Source organism: Perissodus microlepis, chromosome 2 (assembly GCF_051167445.1).
Source record: "Perissodus microlepis isolate ML-2025 ecotype Zambia chromosome 2, ASM5116744v1, whole genome shotgun sequence".
NCBI classification, from domain to species: domain Eukaryota; kingdom Metazoa; phylum Chordata; class Actinopteri; order Cichliformes; family Cichlidae; genus Perissodus; species Perissodus microlepis.
Genome location: NC_140462.1, coordinates 33,234,708 through 33,251,129, shown reverse-complemented (window position 1 = coordinate 33,251,129; position 16,422 = coordinate 33,234,708). Strand labels below are relative to the sequence as shown.

Here is a 16,422-nt window from a genome sequence, read left to right as displayed (position 1 = left end):
TTTCTCTGAGTGTGTCTATGTGCACACCCAGGAACATGAAGCTGGACACTCTTTCCACGCGCTCCCTGTTGATGCCGATAGGCTGCAGCTCAGACTTCCTCCTTCCTCCTCCTGAAGTCGAGTGTGGCTTTGTTCTCAAGTTATCACATCATTGAAAAAGCACCGATGGCCAAAAGAAGAAAATTAAACTTTGAAAGGCCCCTGAAATCCTGGAGACATGTAGCTCAAGACCACTTATAAGGTTACTACTAAGGGTTGGCTGTAGCACAGCAGGCAGTGCAGGTCTCCTACTAACCAGAAGGTTGGTGGTTCGACCCCTGCTCCAGTCTACATGCCAAATACACTTGAGCTGTGTGTGGAGAGAGAAAGCACCAATGCAGAAAACTCATGGAAAAAGGTGTTTGGAGTGCTCAGGTAGAAACTGCACCACCGTTCTGAAAGTCTCGCCTTCATTATTAGATGTGAAATCGACCGTGGTGGAGCACAGAGGTAAACTGTGTCCATGTGTGGGGACAACACTCACAGCGATGCAAACGTCTTCACGAGAGCTCTCATTTTAAACCGTAGTCCCTATGACAGGAACAAAGAAATGAAATACAGCGTTTTCTTTTTTCCAGGATTTATTTAACATGTGCAGTATTCACAAATATCCAACTGTAATTCGTAGGATGACGGTTCCATAACACACGGGCTGGAGATAAATAGCTGGGCCAAACCTGCAGTCTGAATTGATAAGACTAAGCTAAGAAGTGCATTGAATGTATCATATAAATAATTGGCCACAGAGAATTAGTGCTTTCAGAGGAATACATTTATGTGGTTCAGGTAACTTAAAAGGAAGAAACCATCTTTCTGTGCTGCAGACTGCCGATGCTTCCCTGCACAAAGGATTCAGGCTGAAGCTTCTCCTGAGCCACTTCTCCAGCTACACTCGGAAACTTTGATACTTCTTGGAAAAAAAAGACTTTTAGCAGATTTTTTCCTTTTTCCCTTAACAGTTGAGGGTTTCTGTGGCAACCTACGGCGCCTGTGTGGTACCCAAACCCACAGCATTTGCGTAAGCAGACAGCAAATTCACTACCTGTCTAGTTTCTAGTGTGAGTCTGGCTTCAATAAGCCAGTCCTCCACCACTCTCCTGGCCTCTCCTCTCAGCTGGTTCACCAGTTTAGCTGCTAACTCCAGGTCCCCATGCTCTAAGCAGTAGCTAGCATATGACAGAAGCTTGAATGGATCTAAATCCTCAGAGCTCAGCTGGCTAGGCGGAGCTTCCTGACTCTTCTCAAACAGCAGTGCAGCTTGAAGGTAGGACAAGAAATATTGATACAAGGAGTTACGAGATTCATCGATGAGAGCGACGCGGCGGGCCAGCGATCGCAAGGAGTTGAAACGGGCACGGAGAGAGGCCTCGCTGTACACGCCTCGCTGCAGGGATTTCTCTGGAAGAGCCGACGCCAGCGCCAAGGCAAAGTCGTTGTCTCGGCAGCTGTCGCGAACAGCCTGAGCGGCGTTCTCCAGAGGCACAGTGGGCACGTCAGCTTCAGCAGTCTTTAGGGAGTAACTGAGAGCCTCCACAGAGAGCCACAGCTGGTGGGCCTTACGAGCCTCGTCCTCTGCTACCACGTGGCCTGTGTTCAAAAGAAAGAGATTTACATGACCGAGTGGAAAAGAACATGTCTGTGTGCACGTGGACATCCGGTCCCTTTGCACACCAGAACCCGACTTTTAATATTACAGGAAAAAATTATCCAACTATTCCAACATTCATCTACACACATCATCATTCCTACATCTGGTACTCCTCTACAGCACTCCAGATAACAACCTACCCGACTAATCACTCAGTGCTATTTCTTTGCTTTTTTGGATGCGTGTATCTCTTACTGTCTATAGCTTCTTCCACCCCCTTCAGTCTTGCGTAGGCTGTGTTCATGTCCAAAGTGAAGTTGTCGAGCTGTTCCTGGGTCAGCTGACGGTAGCGAGTCTCCTGTTCCAGCATCTTACTGCTCAGTACCTGAACACAACCAAAGCATAGCTCTGAAGGGCTGAAGGATGACACGCACACAGCGTGCAACTCGCAGGAACAGCGTATGCTGCAGCAGCAGCCTGACTCGTCTCAGGTGTCTTGGCCACGCCCCTTTTACAGGATATCAGTGAAAAAAAGCTTAAGATCTGGCAAAACATAAGCTGTCAGCTTCCCGTATACAGCAGCATGTTTATTTTATCCTACGCTATATCACAGACCTCCAACAAAGCAAAGGCCATCAGGGTAAACACAAAACAGTTTAACGCGTTTACTGAAGACAGAAGGTTTGAAAATAAAGAAATGATGGCCTAAATGATCCAGAGCAGCATCTTTGGTCCAGATGTCAGTAAGCTGTGGTCATAGTAGTGTTGCAGCATGAAGGAAGTCGCCCTTCTTGTAAGTGCAAAGTCCTTTCAAATGCAATTACAATGTTTCTAACAGCTCAACAATTATCAGCTGAGCTCAAGGTACAAGAGAAAAGATCAGTTTACTCAGAAATGAAGAACGATGCGAGAAACAGAGGACGTGAGGAGAAAGAAAGAGGGTTTTCAACCAAATACATCCATTACAATTCAAATGTGAGGTGAAACGGAGTTTGGATTCTTTGTATTAATAATAGTTTATGGCAACAATGACATAAAGAGCTTTTACTTTGAGACACAGTTCAAACATCATCTTCTTGACTGTTTTTACTTTTAGCATTTTGTGCCACTGTTAACATCTATTAGCAAACTTTACTCTTCTGTAGGATGTTTGTCAGACAGCTGTTACCAGTGCAATCTGGTTTTATGGATTAAGTAACTTAACTTAACCAAACAGACCACATTTATTCAGTATATATTTTGTGTTTACTCTGGTTGCTTAGACGCTCCAAACCTGGCAACTCAGAGCCACTAATGTCCTGTAAGTACTCATTTCTGATGTGTAAGCAGACTCTGGGGTAGAGAGATCACCTGCTCAGCCTCAGCTTTCAGCTCGTGCTCCTGGACTTTGAGCACATCTTGGACGTGGTCTGTGTGAGCCGCTGCCTGCCGCCGAAGCTGAGTCCTCATCTCTGCCTCCATCACTTCTCTTAACTCAGCCAGCTGCGTACACACAGAGGAAATCGTAACACGTTTTAGATACGCTCACATCAACTGAAAAACCAGAACAATCTAAAGATATTTCTTCCTGTACCTTCCTCTCCTGGTCCAGCCGGGCCTCTTCTTTGACATGTTGCAGGGCAGTGTTGACAGCGTTGTCCAGAGCTTTCTGGTCCTCGAGTTTCTGTTGTTCCAACGCTGCATCAATGTGGATCTTCTCTCTGACCTTCTGCTCAGCCAGCTCTCGGTTCAACTGGTCAATGCGACGATGTGCATGGGCGATCAGAGCGTTGAGGTCGTCTGTGGACAGTTTACCAGCTAACACACAAAAACAAGTTATCATTGAAAACATGCTTCTTGATCAGCACATAGTTTTGAATGTATGAGAGTAACTAAGAGTTACGGTGACATGCAAGAACGTGAGGTTTTGACTGTAAATGCACATTTCAAAAACCCCGTGAATGTTCAGACGGTGGATTTAGAGCCACCAAACGTTAGCTAACAAAAGACGCACAGAGCTTAAACAACATATTAGATTGTGATTAGATTCTATCTGATGTCACGAATGATACAGGTTATCACTGATGTTATTAGTACTGAAACACTAATCATATGTTACTGTAGCTACAGTAACGCTCTAAAACCTCAACATCAGTACAGAAACCTAAATATTGCTCCTATTAGAGGGGAAACGTTGTCACATTCTTTCACTGTGCTGTCATCTATGTCAGCAACATAACGAGTGTCCTAATGCATGCTTAATAATCTGGGTAAGTAAATCCCAGAAAGCTGATTCTGTTCTTCAGGACATGCCTCGCTCTCTGTTTACTATCGTACCAGCTGGGAGAAGGTGAAGGCGGCGGCATGAAAGAAAGCTTCAGCCACACAAACAACCACATAATAACATGGAGGAACTGAGGCTACAGATCACGACTAATAACACTGGGAGGAACAGATGCGTTGTGCTGATGTTAGAGGCCCGGCTTTATTCATCCAGCCCAGACACCAGCTATCGAGCTAGCAGGCTACACCGTAACATCTCTGTGGTTAGAGGCCTGAGGCTGCACATGCACGTCGACCACCTGGGAATCGAGCAGGTGCTTAAAGGTACATCTGTCACGTCTTACAATGCTGTGATTGCAGCCATTCCACCAACTCTGTGAATCGTACTCATGGCCATTCATCACTACACATGACAGTTTCCATATTAACACTTATGGAACTGGCCCATCGTTAGTCCGATTACCGACCAGTGAAAACACAATGTCCAGCTGAACAAATCAAATCATCAAATCAAACTTTGTGTGTGTAAATACACGTGTTTGAGTGCGTATGCGTGTTCTTACTGAGCCCTTTCCAGTTGGCCTGGATCTCTGGAGTGAGACTGCTGACTTCCCTTTGAAACTGTCGTTTGGCTTCGTTAACCAGTTCACTGTACTGGGAGACGATCTTAGCCTCTGACTCTGCAGACTGAACCTTTAGTTGGTAACATTTGTTACCAGAAGAATAGAGAGGTGTGAATAGAAAAGGACGAGTTAATAATCATGACAGTGGTGAAGATAACACAGCCAACACTTTACTGCACATAGTGCTGGTCACTAGAGTTTTTATAACAGGTCATACCATACACATGCTCAGAGGGTGTGGGCAAAATGATAATCATATTTCTGATGACAGAGAAAAGGAAACATTTTATCGATACTCACAGCTTGCAGGCAGCAACATTTGTAAGGAAATGAGGAAAATCAAAGGCATTTTGTACCCTTGTTTTAAAATAAGTGTGTATCTACTGAAACAAGGCGCTGCCAGCAGTGCAAAGTAGTGATACAGTATTATATCCAGTCATATCTCAGCATAGAAGGAGCCTACGCAGTGTTCCCATCACATGGACTGGAGCTGCAAATATAGCTGCTGATGCTGGGTTGAGTCACCTCCTCAGGAAGTTTTCTTGCCTATTTTACAAAGTATTGCGCTTTGATGCTAAGGTAGCTCTTATGTTTGGTACTGGCCAACGGAGGCTAACGTGCTAACTTTCAGACAGTTTACAGTTGAGAGGTGCAAATGTGAACATGAGCCTCAGAAAGGAAGCAAACAGGTCACTTTAAGAGTAATCTCCTGTAGTCGTCCACAATGCACCAAAAAAGAAAAAACAAACTTTACCTTCATGACCATTTTGTCCAAGTCCACAACCATGTTATGGAGATTCTCCTCTGCTGCTAAAACCAGCGGGCGAACAGAGGATATCTTCAGCCCTTTGGACTCGTCAATCACTGACCTGAGACTGTCCAAGGACTCGCTGCAAGGAAAGAGATGTGCTGATAAGGAAGACTGCCAAAATAATTGAATTAGGCTGAGATGTACACGGCACGCTGCACTCATCACAGCCCTGAAAGCTGAGTGATTATTACATCTTTCAGATTAACCTTGTGCCACACTGGTCATCAGAATTAAAGAAACACTTTTACTCTAAGCAGAAGAAATAACAATTTAAAGAAAGAACATTTATGATTTTCAAGCTAAGTGGAAAAGAAGGAGAATTCTTCTTCACACATATTCAAGTTTGTAATAAGTATGTTTGTGTGTGTGTGTGTTTGTGTTACTTGGCTTTCGACAGAGCAGCTCTGGCATCGTTCAAAGCCGTGGTTCTATCAGCAAGAGCAGCTTCCAGGTCCTTCCACTGGTTTGACTTCTCCTCAGGTAGAACCTAAGTTTAAGAAGAACTTCAATAACTCTACTGCAAAACAGTGACGCTTCCCATTCAGTGAGCCGTGGCTTAAACATTACTAATACAGTGCAGTGGTGGGTGGACCACACAGGCCACAGCAAGCAATGCATCTGATTAAAAACAAGAGCACACAGGTCTTCAGTGACAGCGCTGCTGTGAGACGATGCAGACGAGCCCAGTCCAGTGGTCTGCAGGACATGTGGGCTTGAGGCAAAGATGGAGTCCTGCCTCATTCATCAGCCTCGATGGAACGTTTGCAGGTGTGAGCTGGGGATGTCAAATAGATACATAGAAACATTCATATGGAATTGAAACATATGGATACTTATTCGCAACAGTATCCATCAGACAGGCAGGCGGACACACAGCTCCACCCTCACCATCAGCTGCAGTAGTAACACTGAATAATACTTTACTGGCATCAGATTCTATTTAGCAGTTATTATAAATGTTTCCCTGACCAGCGCACATGTTACCATTAGTCATTTAATGTAAGGTAATACTATTACTTTGTTACTCTATTGAAGTAGGTATCTGTACTTTACTTGAGTATTTAATTTTTACTCCCTACATTTTGAAATAAATATCTGTGCTCTATACTCTTTAGATTTACAAACAGACTCATCTATAGTTTATACTCCGAGGTTAGTGGGCAGGAGCCGTGCAGGTATCTGTGCTACAGAAAAGGAAGCATGAAGTGTGCAAGTGGTCCCTGCATTAGTGGTTAGATCTCTCCCGACAAGAGTTACACAGAAACCAAACAGACTAAACCAGAGCTGTGAAACACTAAAGAGCTGTGCCCAGAGATTCTACTGTACTCTACTGAAAACAATCTGAACTGGACATCACAGGCTTCTTTCAGCCACACCAGCACACTGTCACTCTCCCTCCAGCCTGCGGCCTTTGGCTCAGATTCAGTCCATCACAGACGGTCCATTTACAAAAATACTGGACGCTTCCCCTCAGCTCCCAGCAGACTGACCTACTGTATGAAAACCCCAGGGGACTTCTCATTCACCACAGAACACTGGACTAAGTTCAAGGACTCAAACTCGTCCCAGGTTTTTAGTAGATGGACCTATGGTATCCAACATCGCCTTCAAGCTGAGGGGTAAAAAAGGCCTTAAGGGCATGGTGGCCTGTTTTGGTTTTCCAGAAGTACAATCACTGATTTGTACTTCTTGTTACATTTGGAGTACCAGCTGAGCACAGCCCCCATTTGCTGGGGGTATTAAAACATAAAAGTTGGCACATGCCTTCCTTATGAAGTGCTTGCTGTTTACCTCTGCTTCCATAGCCTCCTTCAGTTTGTCTGTGTGCTGCATGATAGCCTGCAGGGCTGCTTCTTGCGCTCCTATGGCCTGCAGAGTAGCTTTGGCTGAGCTCGCCAGTGAGTCTTCAAGACTGGCTGATACCGCTGTAAAGCAATCACACAGGAAGACAGAGACGATACATTTACTGTCTATAAAATTACACATGTCATTATTCAAGTGGTCAGTATGCAACGACGTCACTCTTTGTGTGTTTGTGTGTTGTTGTCATCCTACATGCTGAAATATCCTGTTCCTCCTGTTCTTGTTGAGCAAGTCTAGCAGCCACTTCTTCTACTGGACGCTCTTTCATTGGTTCTGTGGGTGCAGGATGGACCGCTGTCGCCTCCTTGTGTTCATGGCACTCATTGCACTCTTCGAGAGAAAACACACAAACACAGACCTAAAACAACCCCAGTAATCCTCGAGACTGCTGGACTTTCAGCCATGAAAGAACATGAAGTGCTATTATTGTATGTTCACACCACAAATGAAGTTTTTGCAAAATCTTTGCAAATGTAGATGCCTCAGTGACACTGCACGTTAAAAACATTTCAACTTTGGTGCAGATTTGCTTCTTGCTTCATATTCTGTCTCTGGCATTAAATGAAAACTACCGTAACTACTTACTCAACCTGGGCTATTGCACAAGTTAACTAGTCTCCATCCATGTTTCACACAACATGGAGAACTCATGGAGACCAGCAGGTTTGATGCACAATCAAACCTTCTTGCTGTGAGGTGAAAATGCTAATCACTACCATCATCCTGACCAACATAATAATCATACGTGCTGCATTTTGCAATGACTATTATTTTGTTTGTTTCAACATTATGAATTTAATCGTGAACGTCTACAGATCCACAACAGAAAGCATCCTCTATTGTGGAAGCATGTATAATGTAAACAGAATTGGTCCTAGCACTGAACCCTGTGGAACTCCATAATTAACCTCAGTGTGTGAAGAGGACTCTCCATTTACATGCACAAACTGGAGTCTATTAGATAGATATGATACAAACCACTGCAGTGCAGTACCTGTAATACCTACAGCATGTTCTAATCGCTCTAATAGGATATTATGGTCGACAGTATCGAACGCTGCACTGAGGTCTAGCAGGACAAGCACAGAGATGTGTCCACTGTCAGAGGCCATAAGAAGATCATTTGTAACCTTCACTAAAGCTGTTTCTGTGCTGTGATGAGCTCTGAAACCTGACTGAAACTCTTCAATAAGCCTCTGCAGATGATCTGTTAGCTGTTTGACAACTACTCTTTCAAGGATGTTTGATATAAAGGAAGGTTGGAGATTGGCCTATAATTAGCTAAGACTGCTGGGTCTAGAGATGCTTTTTGACTAAAGGTTTAACCACAGCCAGCTTGAAGGCCTGTGGTACATAGCTGATTATTAGAGATAGTTGATCATATTTAAGATCGAAGCATTAATTAATGGCAGGACTTCTTTGAGCAGCTTTGTAGGAATGGGGTCTAAAAGACACGTTGATGGTTTGGAGGAAGTAATTATTGAAGTTAACTCAGAAAGTGTTTGAGAATTATACCACGGAGTCAGGTACTTCTGATTAGAGACCTTAGTTTTCACAGGAGCTACAGTATCCAGAGTCGTACGTAGTGAGGAGGTAAAATTATTAACAAGATAATCGACCTCTGTTGGGGTAGCGTTCAGATAGCTGCTCTGCTCTGTGTTGGTACAGGGCATTGAAGATGATAACAGTGGGTGGATTATATTCTTAAACTTAGTTACAGCGCTTTCAGAAAGACGTCTACTGTGATGAAGTTACAGGTTACATGTATTACAACAGTCGTTATTACTAAAGGAAGCCGAGGAGTAACTAAACATCTGAGCAGGAAAGTGCAGGAGAGAAAGGTCGGTCGGCTACACACTTTGGATAAAGCGCATAAAGATAACATATCAATATTTAATTCAATTGGCTAAAACACAGCTGTGCTTGTAACAGGAACAGGAAGTGGTACTCTACTGCACAGAGCGCCAACACCAAGTCAGAGCTCCACCCAAAGGAGAGGATTTAATCGTATATACCATGTGCCCACTGTGGATTTGTCTGTGGTTTAGATACTGGCTCTTCTAAGCTGCCGCCCAGAATTTTGCTTTGTGACTGCATAACGACAATAAAGAAGGACAGCAGAATGTGCAGTGGTTAGCACTGTAGCCTCACAGCAAGGTCCTGTTTCAGTGATGATACCTTTGACCGCTGGTGCCTCTGTGTCACATGGAGCAGGAACTGATGGGACCTCACTGATGGCTGAGATGATATGAGTCGCCTCTGCTGAGGCCTCTAAATGGGACACAAATACAGAAGGCAAGAGCAGTTCAGGAGCTTCCATGTGTGTCACCACGCGCAAAACCACTCATACACATAGTAAAGACCATCCATCTACTGGTTTCATCATCACTTCAGCTTCAACTACAGTGAGGTAGCATTTATGGCAGTATAATGGCTTTAAAGCTATCACAGATACAATGGCTGCTACAAACTAAGAAGCCTAATAGCAGTGCAAAATGAAATTTCACACACGGGAGCAGAGCAACAACAGGAGAGTATAGGAGAAGACAGCTTACCCTGAGAGGCTTCTGCTGGGGCTAAACAACAGAGCGCACATTTACAAACATCTCAAAGAAGAATGGGTGGAGCTAGCAGCTAACAGAGCACACCGCCCCCCCAGAGTGGAGAGTTTGCATCAGCAGATATTAAATGTTGGCTTGGTCTCGTCCCAGAGACATTTACAAGTGAGGCTGATTTGAATGAACTTGAATTAAAATGATATTAACTTCATAATCTAAATAATGATATTATGGCACTGTCGAGATGGCTGATAATCAGGCTGACTCTGGTGCTGCATGTGAACACTTTCATGAAACAACTGCATCCTTTGAACACCATCACAGTGGATTTTAAATCAAACTGTCAAGATGAGACTGAAGTGACTTTGTATGACTGACAGCTATTTTCAGAAAAGATGAAAATCCTTTCAAGTCCATCGCTGCCTTTAATGTAGAATCCACGACGTCACAAAACGCCACCTTTGGTTTTGCAAGCGTGCGCTACAACAGTCAGGTGACCAACTTTATACTATCACAGATTCATGGTCCCGTTTCAATCAGCAGTTACAATGCCAGCAAAAACTAGTGACCTCGTACAGCACATTCATTTACATACATTATGAGGTGTCTCTAGATTTTCTTGCACACTCAGTCGTCCAGGTAAAGAAATGGCAGAAAGGTGATTGTGTTCATGTGGACGCAGCATTTTCAGTGTGTTAAAGTGGGTAAAATGCTCTCCCGCTACATTTTGACAGTCTACCTCTTCCAGGGTGTTCTTGAATTTGCTAAATGTTGCACAGGGTGTCCCCTAACCAAGGAAGGACCTTTGCGATTACCCACTTTAATCCCTCTGTCTTACAGGCTTCTCAGTGTCGCTGAGGTCGCAAGTGCATTTCTTCTTTTAAAGAATTTACCAGATTACTGACTCGGCCCCTCCTACGGTTGTTGCCAGCTCTCTCATACATCTATGTTGGGTTTTCAGCTTAACGCTGGCCTCACTCACTGTTAGGGCTGCCACGATTAGTCGACTAGTCACGATTACGTCGACGACTGATTTAATAGTCGACGCGTCGTTTGAAGCTTTGTAAGATCACAAAAGACGCAGGAATAAGTAGTAGGATTTAAGAGTGTAATAACGGACTGAAACAGAAGATGGCAGCACTGCATGTACAAGGATGCCAGCTGCCGTTAAACCCCGAAGAAGAAGAAGCTGTGTCCCAGAATTCATAGCGCGGCCCAGCTCAGTTTCCAACAATGGCGGCAGGTAGTTAGTTTTAATATTACTCTTATTATTCTTTCTGGGTCACAAAATAAACGTTTAACATATTTTCAGGCGAGAATGTAGCTGTGTAAACCTCAAATATCTGCTCAGTTTATCAAGACACCACATATTTTCAAAAGCGCTCCGACGTTTTCGGAGACGTCTGTTACCCACTAGCTCGATAGCTAGCCGGGGGCAAGGCTCGCTAGAGCCGTGAGAACACCGGACTCCCGGCAAATCGTTTTCAAACCCACCGCCGTCTTTCGCTACTCAGGTTAAACATATATAAGTCACTTAGATAACTTAACAATGTTATCGTTTGGCTTTTTTTTAGTATTTTATTTGTTCCTGAGTAAATCGGTTTGGCTGAGATTAAAGTTATAGTTTTTACACAGCTGAATAAACGTCAAGCAGACAGCTGATCATCAGAAGTGTGAGATGCTCCAGAATATACTCCGTTGTCCTGTTATATTTTAGATAGCAAGGAGTTTATTAAATTTCACAGAAACAATCTGCAGATTTCATTAAACTTTAATAAACTATCATCTTGTCTTTATTTTTAGTTAGCACAGACCTTAAACACTTAAAGCTGTAAGCTAATGATAGTTATATAGGAGCAGATGCTGCTGGTGCAATAAGCTGTACGTCTTACGTCCAATGGATGATGATCTGATTAGTCGACTAATCGCAAAAATAATCGGTGACTAGTCGACTATCAAAATAATCGTTGTGGCAGCCCTACTCACTGTACCAACATCACTTTGGAGCGCTTACTGCAAATTCCAGAAAAACAAACCAAATACAAGTCCAACTGGACTTTATCTGTTTCATTTGTAATGGAGTCCTTACAAAATTTGTCTCTGAAAGTGGTTTATTAGATATACAAGTGTCTATAATGAATAACTCAATAATCCAATACTAGTGTTAGAATCCTTGAAATGAAGCTGCGCTGTAATCACATCTCGGCTGAGTTCAAACCCACTGTGGTGATGTACGCAGGCACAACGTTTGTGTACAAATACAACAGCCCCTTCCTGTCACTGCACAGATGCAATGAAACTGTGGGCGCTCCACCCGACTACTGTGAAAGAACTAGAACAAAACGGAAATAGAAATAAAGCTGATAAAATCACGCTGTATCAGAGCACATGATAAAAGGCAGATGGCAACATGAAGCCATGAGTTATAATGACAGTGGGTGCCACACTTACCCTCTATGCTCTGTGCAGGCTGACTGGGGGCGGGGCTGGAGTCTTTGACCGGACCCTCGGCTCCCTCCTTCGCCGACTTCTTCATTTGTTTTTCTATCATAGAGGGCGGCTGGGCCAACTCCACCTTAACAGCAACCATTTAAATCGAAGCATACATTATTACAGTGTGGTTATAAAAGTATGTTTATTCTTTCTATACAAATATTTATATTGTATTGTATGGAAGTGTATTAGCTGATATTGCCAATTCTGAGTCGAATTTTAACAGACAGACACTAGAAAGGTGGAGGCATGGGGGTGGAGGAATGGGGGTGGAGGCATGGGGCTTCAATGCAGTCTGATCATTTGAAAAGCCACTGTAACGTACAGTAAATCCTCCTTAAACCATCAGAGACCAGATACTCACAAACGGAGAGCCAGTAAAAGAAAAAAATGTTCGACTTCAATTCTTCTGAACTGACGGTGAAATACAAACAAACTTTGTGTCCTGTAACTATGACTAGGATGAGCTGAGCACCGTACCCGTTTCTTTATGGGGAGGCCAGGATCTTGGGCAGCGGGTCCCAAAGCCAAACCCAGCAGCCAGTCTGAGTACGGGACGTTCTTCTCAACCGCTGCTCTGAACTTATGGTCCCATTTGGCGTAGAGTACGGTCCCTCCAATGCCACCACTTACTGTCAACAAGCCAGCAACAACCACTTTGGAAGCACTACTGAAATGAAAAAGGACAAGCAGACATGAATGAATGGACAGTCTCGCTAACGGCCTTTGAGAAGGGACGCTGCACTCTGTGTGTATCCTAGTTCAGCCGACTTGCATATAGTGATCTCAGGAGGAAAGCAATGTTGTAGAAGCGGCACGCTCTTCACTACGATAGCACTGAAGATCTTCTCTTGAGGATGAGAGATCCATGTTTTGAAATGACAGGGAGCAGTTGCATGTAAACATGGAGCGAGAGCGCAGCGGCCAGCGGGACACAGATTTTGGTGGCAGGCACAGCACATGTCGCATCTATGTGAGAGGCCCTTAAGAAGACAGCTGAAGCCCACGTGCTAGTCCTAAACAATTCATTAGTGTACTGTGTGTGTTGGTGTGTGAATGGGCTCATTGAGTGCAGCGCGGAGAAGATCTTGGAGAACGCACGGCTGCCGTGAATACTCAGAACAAGACCTCTGAGTGAAAAACTGGATTACATCTGGAGGGGCTAGCTCGAACAACACCTTTGAGCGCAAATTGGATCACATCTTGGGGAAGTGCACTGCGGTCGTGAGTTCTCAGAACCTGCTCTTTGAGCAAAAAGAACGACAACATCACGGAACGTAAGTTTGGATAACATCATAGAAAGCTCGCGGCTCTCCAACGGGAGATTGAGAGACCAGTGTTGGACTGTTAGAACAGCTTTGGAATTCATACGAGTTGTTCGCACTAAAGTAAAAACCACCATCACTTCATGCGGAGACCCCTTCGGCGCCAGCTGTGGCCTCAAGGCTGGAGCTGAACAAAACACCCAGATAACGACTGTGTTTAGTCTGTTCCCCCCATTCCATGCAAGGCCACCTGGTTGGCTGGAAGACTGTTTACTTAGCCTGGCGGGGCGAAGGACACTGTCTCAGCTGAACTCTGGACACACACACACACACACACACACACACACACTGATCCCCCCTCCCTTTCCAAACGCCTTCGATGCTTGTGCCCTACCGGGGAAGATGGCAGTCGACTGGACCAGCGCAGACATGCTGCAGGACCGGATGTGCTGTCTACACCGGCTCTCATTCACCCTTTACCCGCCCCTGTTGCTTGTCTTGTGTTTCTATGGTGTATTGATAGTCATGTGCTTTTTGTGCTGAGGTGTTTTTTCTGTTATCAAACTGTTCTCCCACTAGGAGCTCAGTCTGAGTGGAGTTTTTTTCTCCTCCTCTTACCTCATGTTATGTATTTTCGTTGTTTTTTTCCTATCAGCCGACCTTTCTGACATGTCTCCCCAATGTGATGTTTGTGTAAAGTTGGTCAGAAGGTTCCTTTGTAAGTGCGCATGCGCCATTAGCGTGCTGCCTGCTGTAACCCTAATTTCCTTCGGGATTAATAAAGTATTCTGATTCTGATTACCTGCTCTCTCCTGCTGTGTAGTGCCGACACTGCTGCAGACTGGTAAGAGGGATTCTCCTGTAGTTCTTCTGGAAAGTGGTGAGGAAAGCGTGGCAGTGAAAAGAAATCCATGTCACACAGATCCAGAACGGGCACACATTCACAGCAAGGACAGAGCAACAAATTTCAGTGCAAGCAACAGACTACACAATGTTTTCCTTATCGTCATATAAAAGATTGGGGAATTAGGTGCAGAGATGCTGTTCATAAGGTAAAAACAGACTTTGTGCAATTCTAACAAGCCTGGAAATCAGTACTTTGTCTGAACACCTTTACTCTTCAAAACAGCCTGAACACTCTGAGCCATGCTTTCTTGTAATTACATTAAATAGCCTTCAGAAACAGAGGTTTCATTCTCTGTCAGGACGATGCCACACTGCTTGGATGGACACGGGTTAGTTTCAGGACGGCTTCATCAATTTAATTTTTCAGTGGGAAGGTGGCAGTCAAGAAACCACTGATTTAGAGGAGAAACAGACAGGAGTGCGGTGTGCCAACATAAACAAGGACTGGACTGAAACAGCGCAGAGCGCAGTCCCAGGAACAGCTAAGATACTGCGCAGGACCATCAAGCTATCAGGCCTCTGGCAGAGCAGCCGAGCTGGAAGGATAGACCGCCCGCAGAGGCGCAGTACTATACTGACAGGTCGATCACAACCAGGTAATCAGCATTTGATGATTTCAATTTTAAATTTCATGATATTCATGTCACACACGAGCTTGCCCATTTAACTGTACCGTAAGTAATATATGGATTTTAGTAATAAGTAAGTAATAAGTTTAGCACAGTTTTTCACTTGCTGTTAAATTATAAAAATAATTAATTTATCGTGATTAAATCTAAACAATAATAAGCAAAACTGTTGATTTACCATTTAAAACAGATCAGCAAATGAAGTACAAAGCATGATTTCTGAGCAGTAAACTGCACTCTTATTTTGTAAATACAGATTCAGGTACATGGCGAACAAATCCAAGCTGAGTCCGGCAGAAACGAACATGTTTCCGTGTCAGCTGGAAAGAAGAGCCGAGGTGCAACAGTGTGATGCTGTAGACCAGGGATGTCAAACTTATTCCAGTCCACTTTAACAGGTGAAAGCCACCTTTCTGTCACTGTACAGAAGTCTAGCTGCACATTTAATCCCAGAAACAGAACATAAAGTTTTCGAGAACGCACATCATGCGTTAGTATTTGTGGATTTTACGAAGACAACCTGCAGCGTTTGTTCTGATTCATTATAAATACCAAGTCTACGTGCAAACGCGTTTTAAAGGCTAGTGCCGCTAGTAGCATAAAATACTGCTCCGGTTAGCTGTTATCAAACCTGTGGCCGATAAAAGGTTAAACAGACAAGTTTTGGTTTTTAACATGATGACCTCTCCGCTCAAACTTAGCCAAACTCGTTAGCTTGGTTATGTTTAAAACGCCATTATCCATCTGTCACCGGAAGAAACCCGGCTAACATTAGCATGCTGCGCTGTTCTCGCTGACAGCTTCCGCAACCAATTGCATAGCTTCAAATACAGCGCTCGACAGCACCGAAGAGTTAACAGCCCGAACTAGTAAATTCACTGTGGCACCTTGAAGCAGGCTCTGGGTCACTGAATGACAACACGCTAACGTTAGCCCGCGGCTGGGGAGCAGACAGCAGGCTTACCCGGGCGGTAGCATTAGCCCCTCTCAGACACGCTCTCAGCATGGTCTTCTCCTACTTTGGTTTCTGAGTTCGTAAATAAATTAACCTGCACAGAAACAGATAATTTCTTTGCTGCTCTTCTTCGTCTTCTCGCGCACTCTTCTTCTCCTCAGTACTTTGCGTGGATTAAACGTTTGCGTGCACAACAGCGCCCCCTTATGATGTGGTTCCCATCATTCTTGGCACACAAATCAGTTTGTCCACCTTCGTCCAAGCCGCGATCAGTGACATAAGTCAGACACATGATCCTTATTTTTCCCAGCGCTCCTAAACTAAGCTAAACAGATTCTCACCAGTGCCGGGCAGTTCTGGTTATCTAGCATACAACACTGGTTATGTGTGAGCTCATACAATATTCCAGTTTAACACACATTTTACACTA

General features: G+C 44.2%; 1 protein-coding gene across 4 annotated transcripts; it reads right to left on the bottom strand.

The window, feature by feature from the left end:
* Window positions 1-602: 602 nt before the first annotated feature.
* Window positions 603-16,173, bottom strand: immt (inner membrane protein, mitochondrial (mitofilin)). 4 transcript variants are annotated; one of them, XM_084908792.1, is made up of 15 exons: window positions 16,002-16,173; window positions 14,305-14,372; window positions 12,718-12,907; window positions 12,196-12,319; window positions 9,742-9,762; window positions 9,365-9,457; window positions 7,379-7,516; window positions 7,115-7,248; window positions 5,707-5,810; window positions 5,267-5,402; window positions 4,453-4,582; window positions 3,201-3,424; window positions 2,978-3,109; window positions 1,883-2,012; window positions 603-1,626 (listed from the first exon to the last, which is right to left on the bottom strand). In XM_084908792.1, exons 1-15 carry the CDS (start codon window positions 16,041-16,043, stop codon window positions 1,019-1,021), a joined length of 2,274 nt encoding a protein of 757 aa, XP_084764918.1. In that variant the 5' UTR covers window positions 16,044-16,173; the 3' UTR covers window positions 603-1,018. The 4 variants fall into 4 exon arrangements, with proteins under 4 accessions (XP_084764918.1, XP_084764926.1, XP_084764935.1 ...); XM_084908800.1 differs by having other exon boundaries at window positions 12,718-12,904; XM_084908809.1 differs by lacking the exon at window positions 9,742-9,762 and having other exon boundaries at window positions 16,002-16,172.
* Between the last annotated feature and the right edge of the window lie 249 nt (window positions 16,174-16,422).

Excerpts from the sequence above, each read along its gene's own strand:
- immt (XM_084908792.1), bottom strand. The coding sequence starts at position 16,043 with ATGCTGAGAGCGTGTCTGAGAGGGGCTAATGCTACCGCCCGG. Across the intron at positions 12,908-14,304 it reads TACACAGCAGGAGAGAGCAG|TAGTGCTTCCAAAGTGGTTG; the intron begins GTAATCAGAATC and ends TTTTCATTTCAG. Across the intron at positions 7,517-9,364 it reads AGAGGCACCAGCGGTCAAAG|AGTGCAATGAGTGCCATGAA; the intron begins GTATCATCACTG and ends TTTCTCTCGAAG.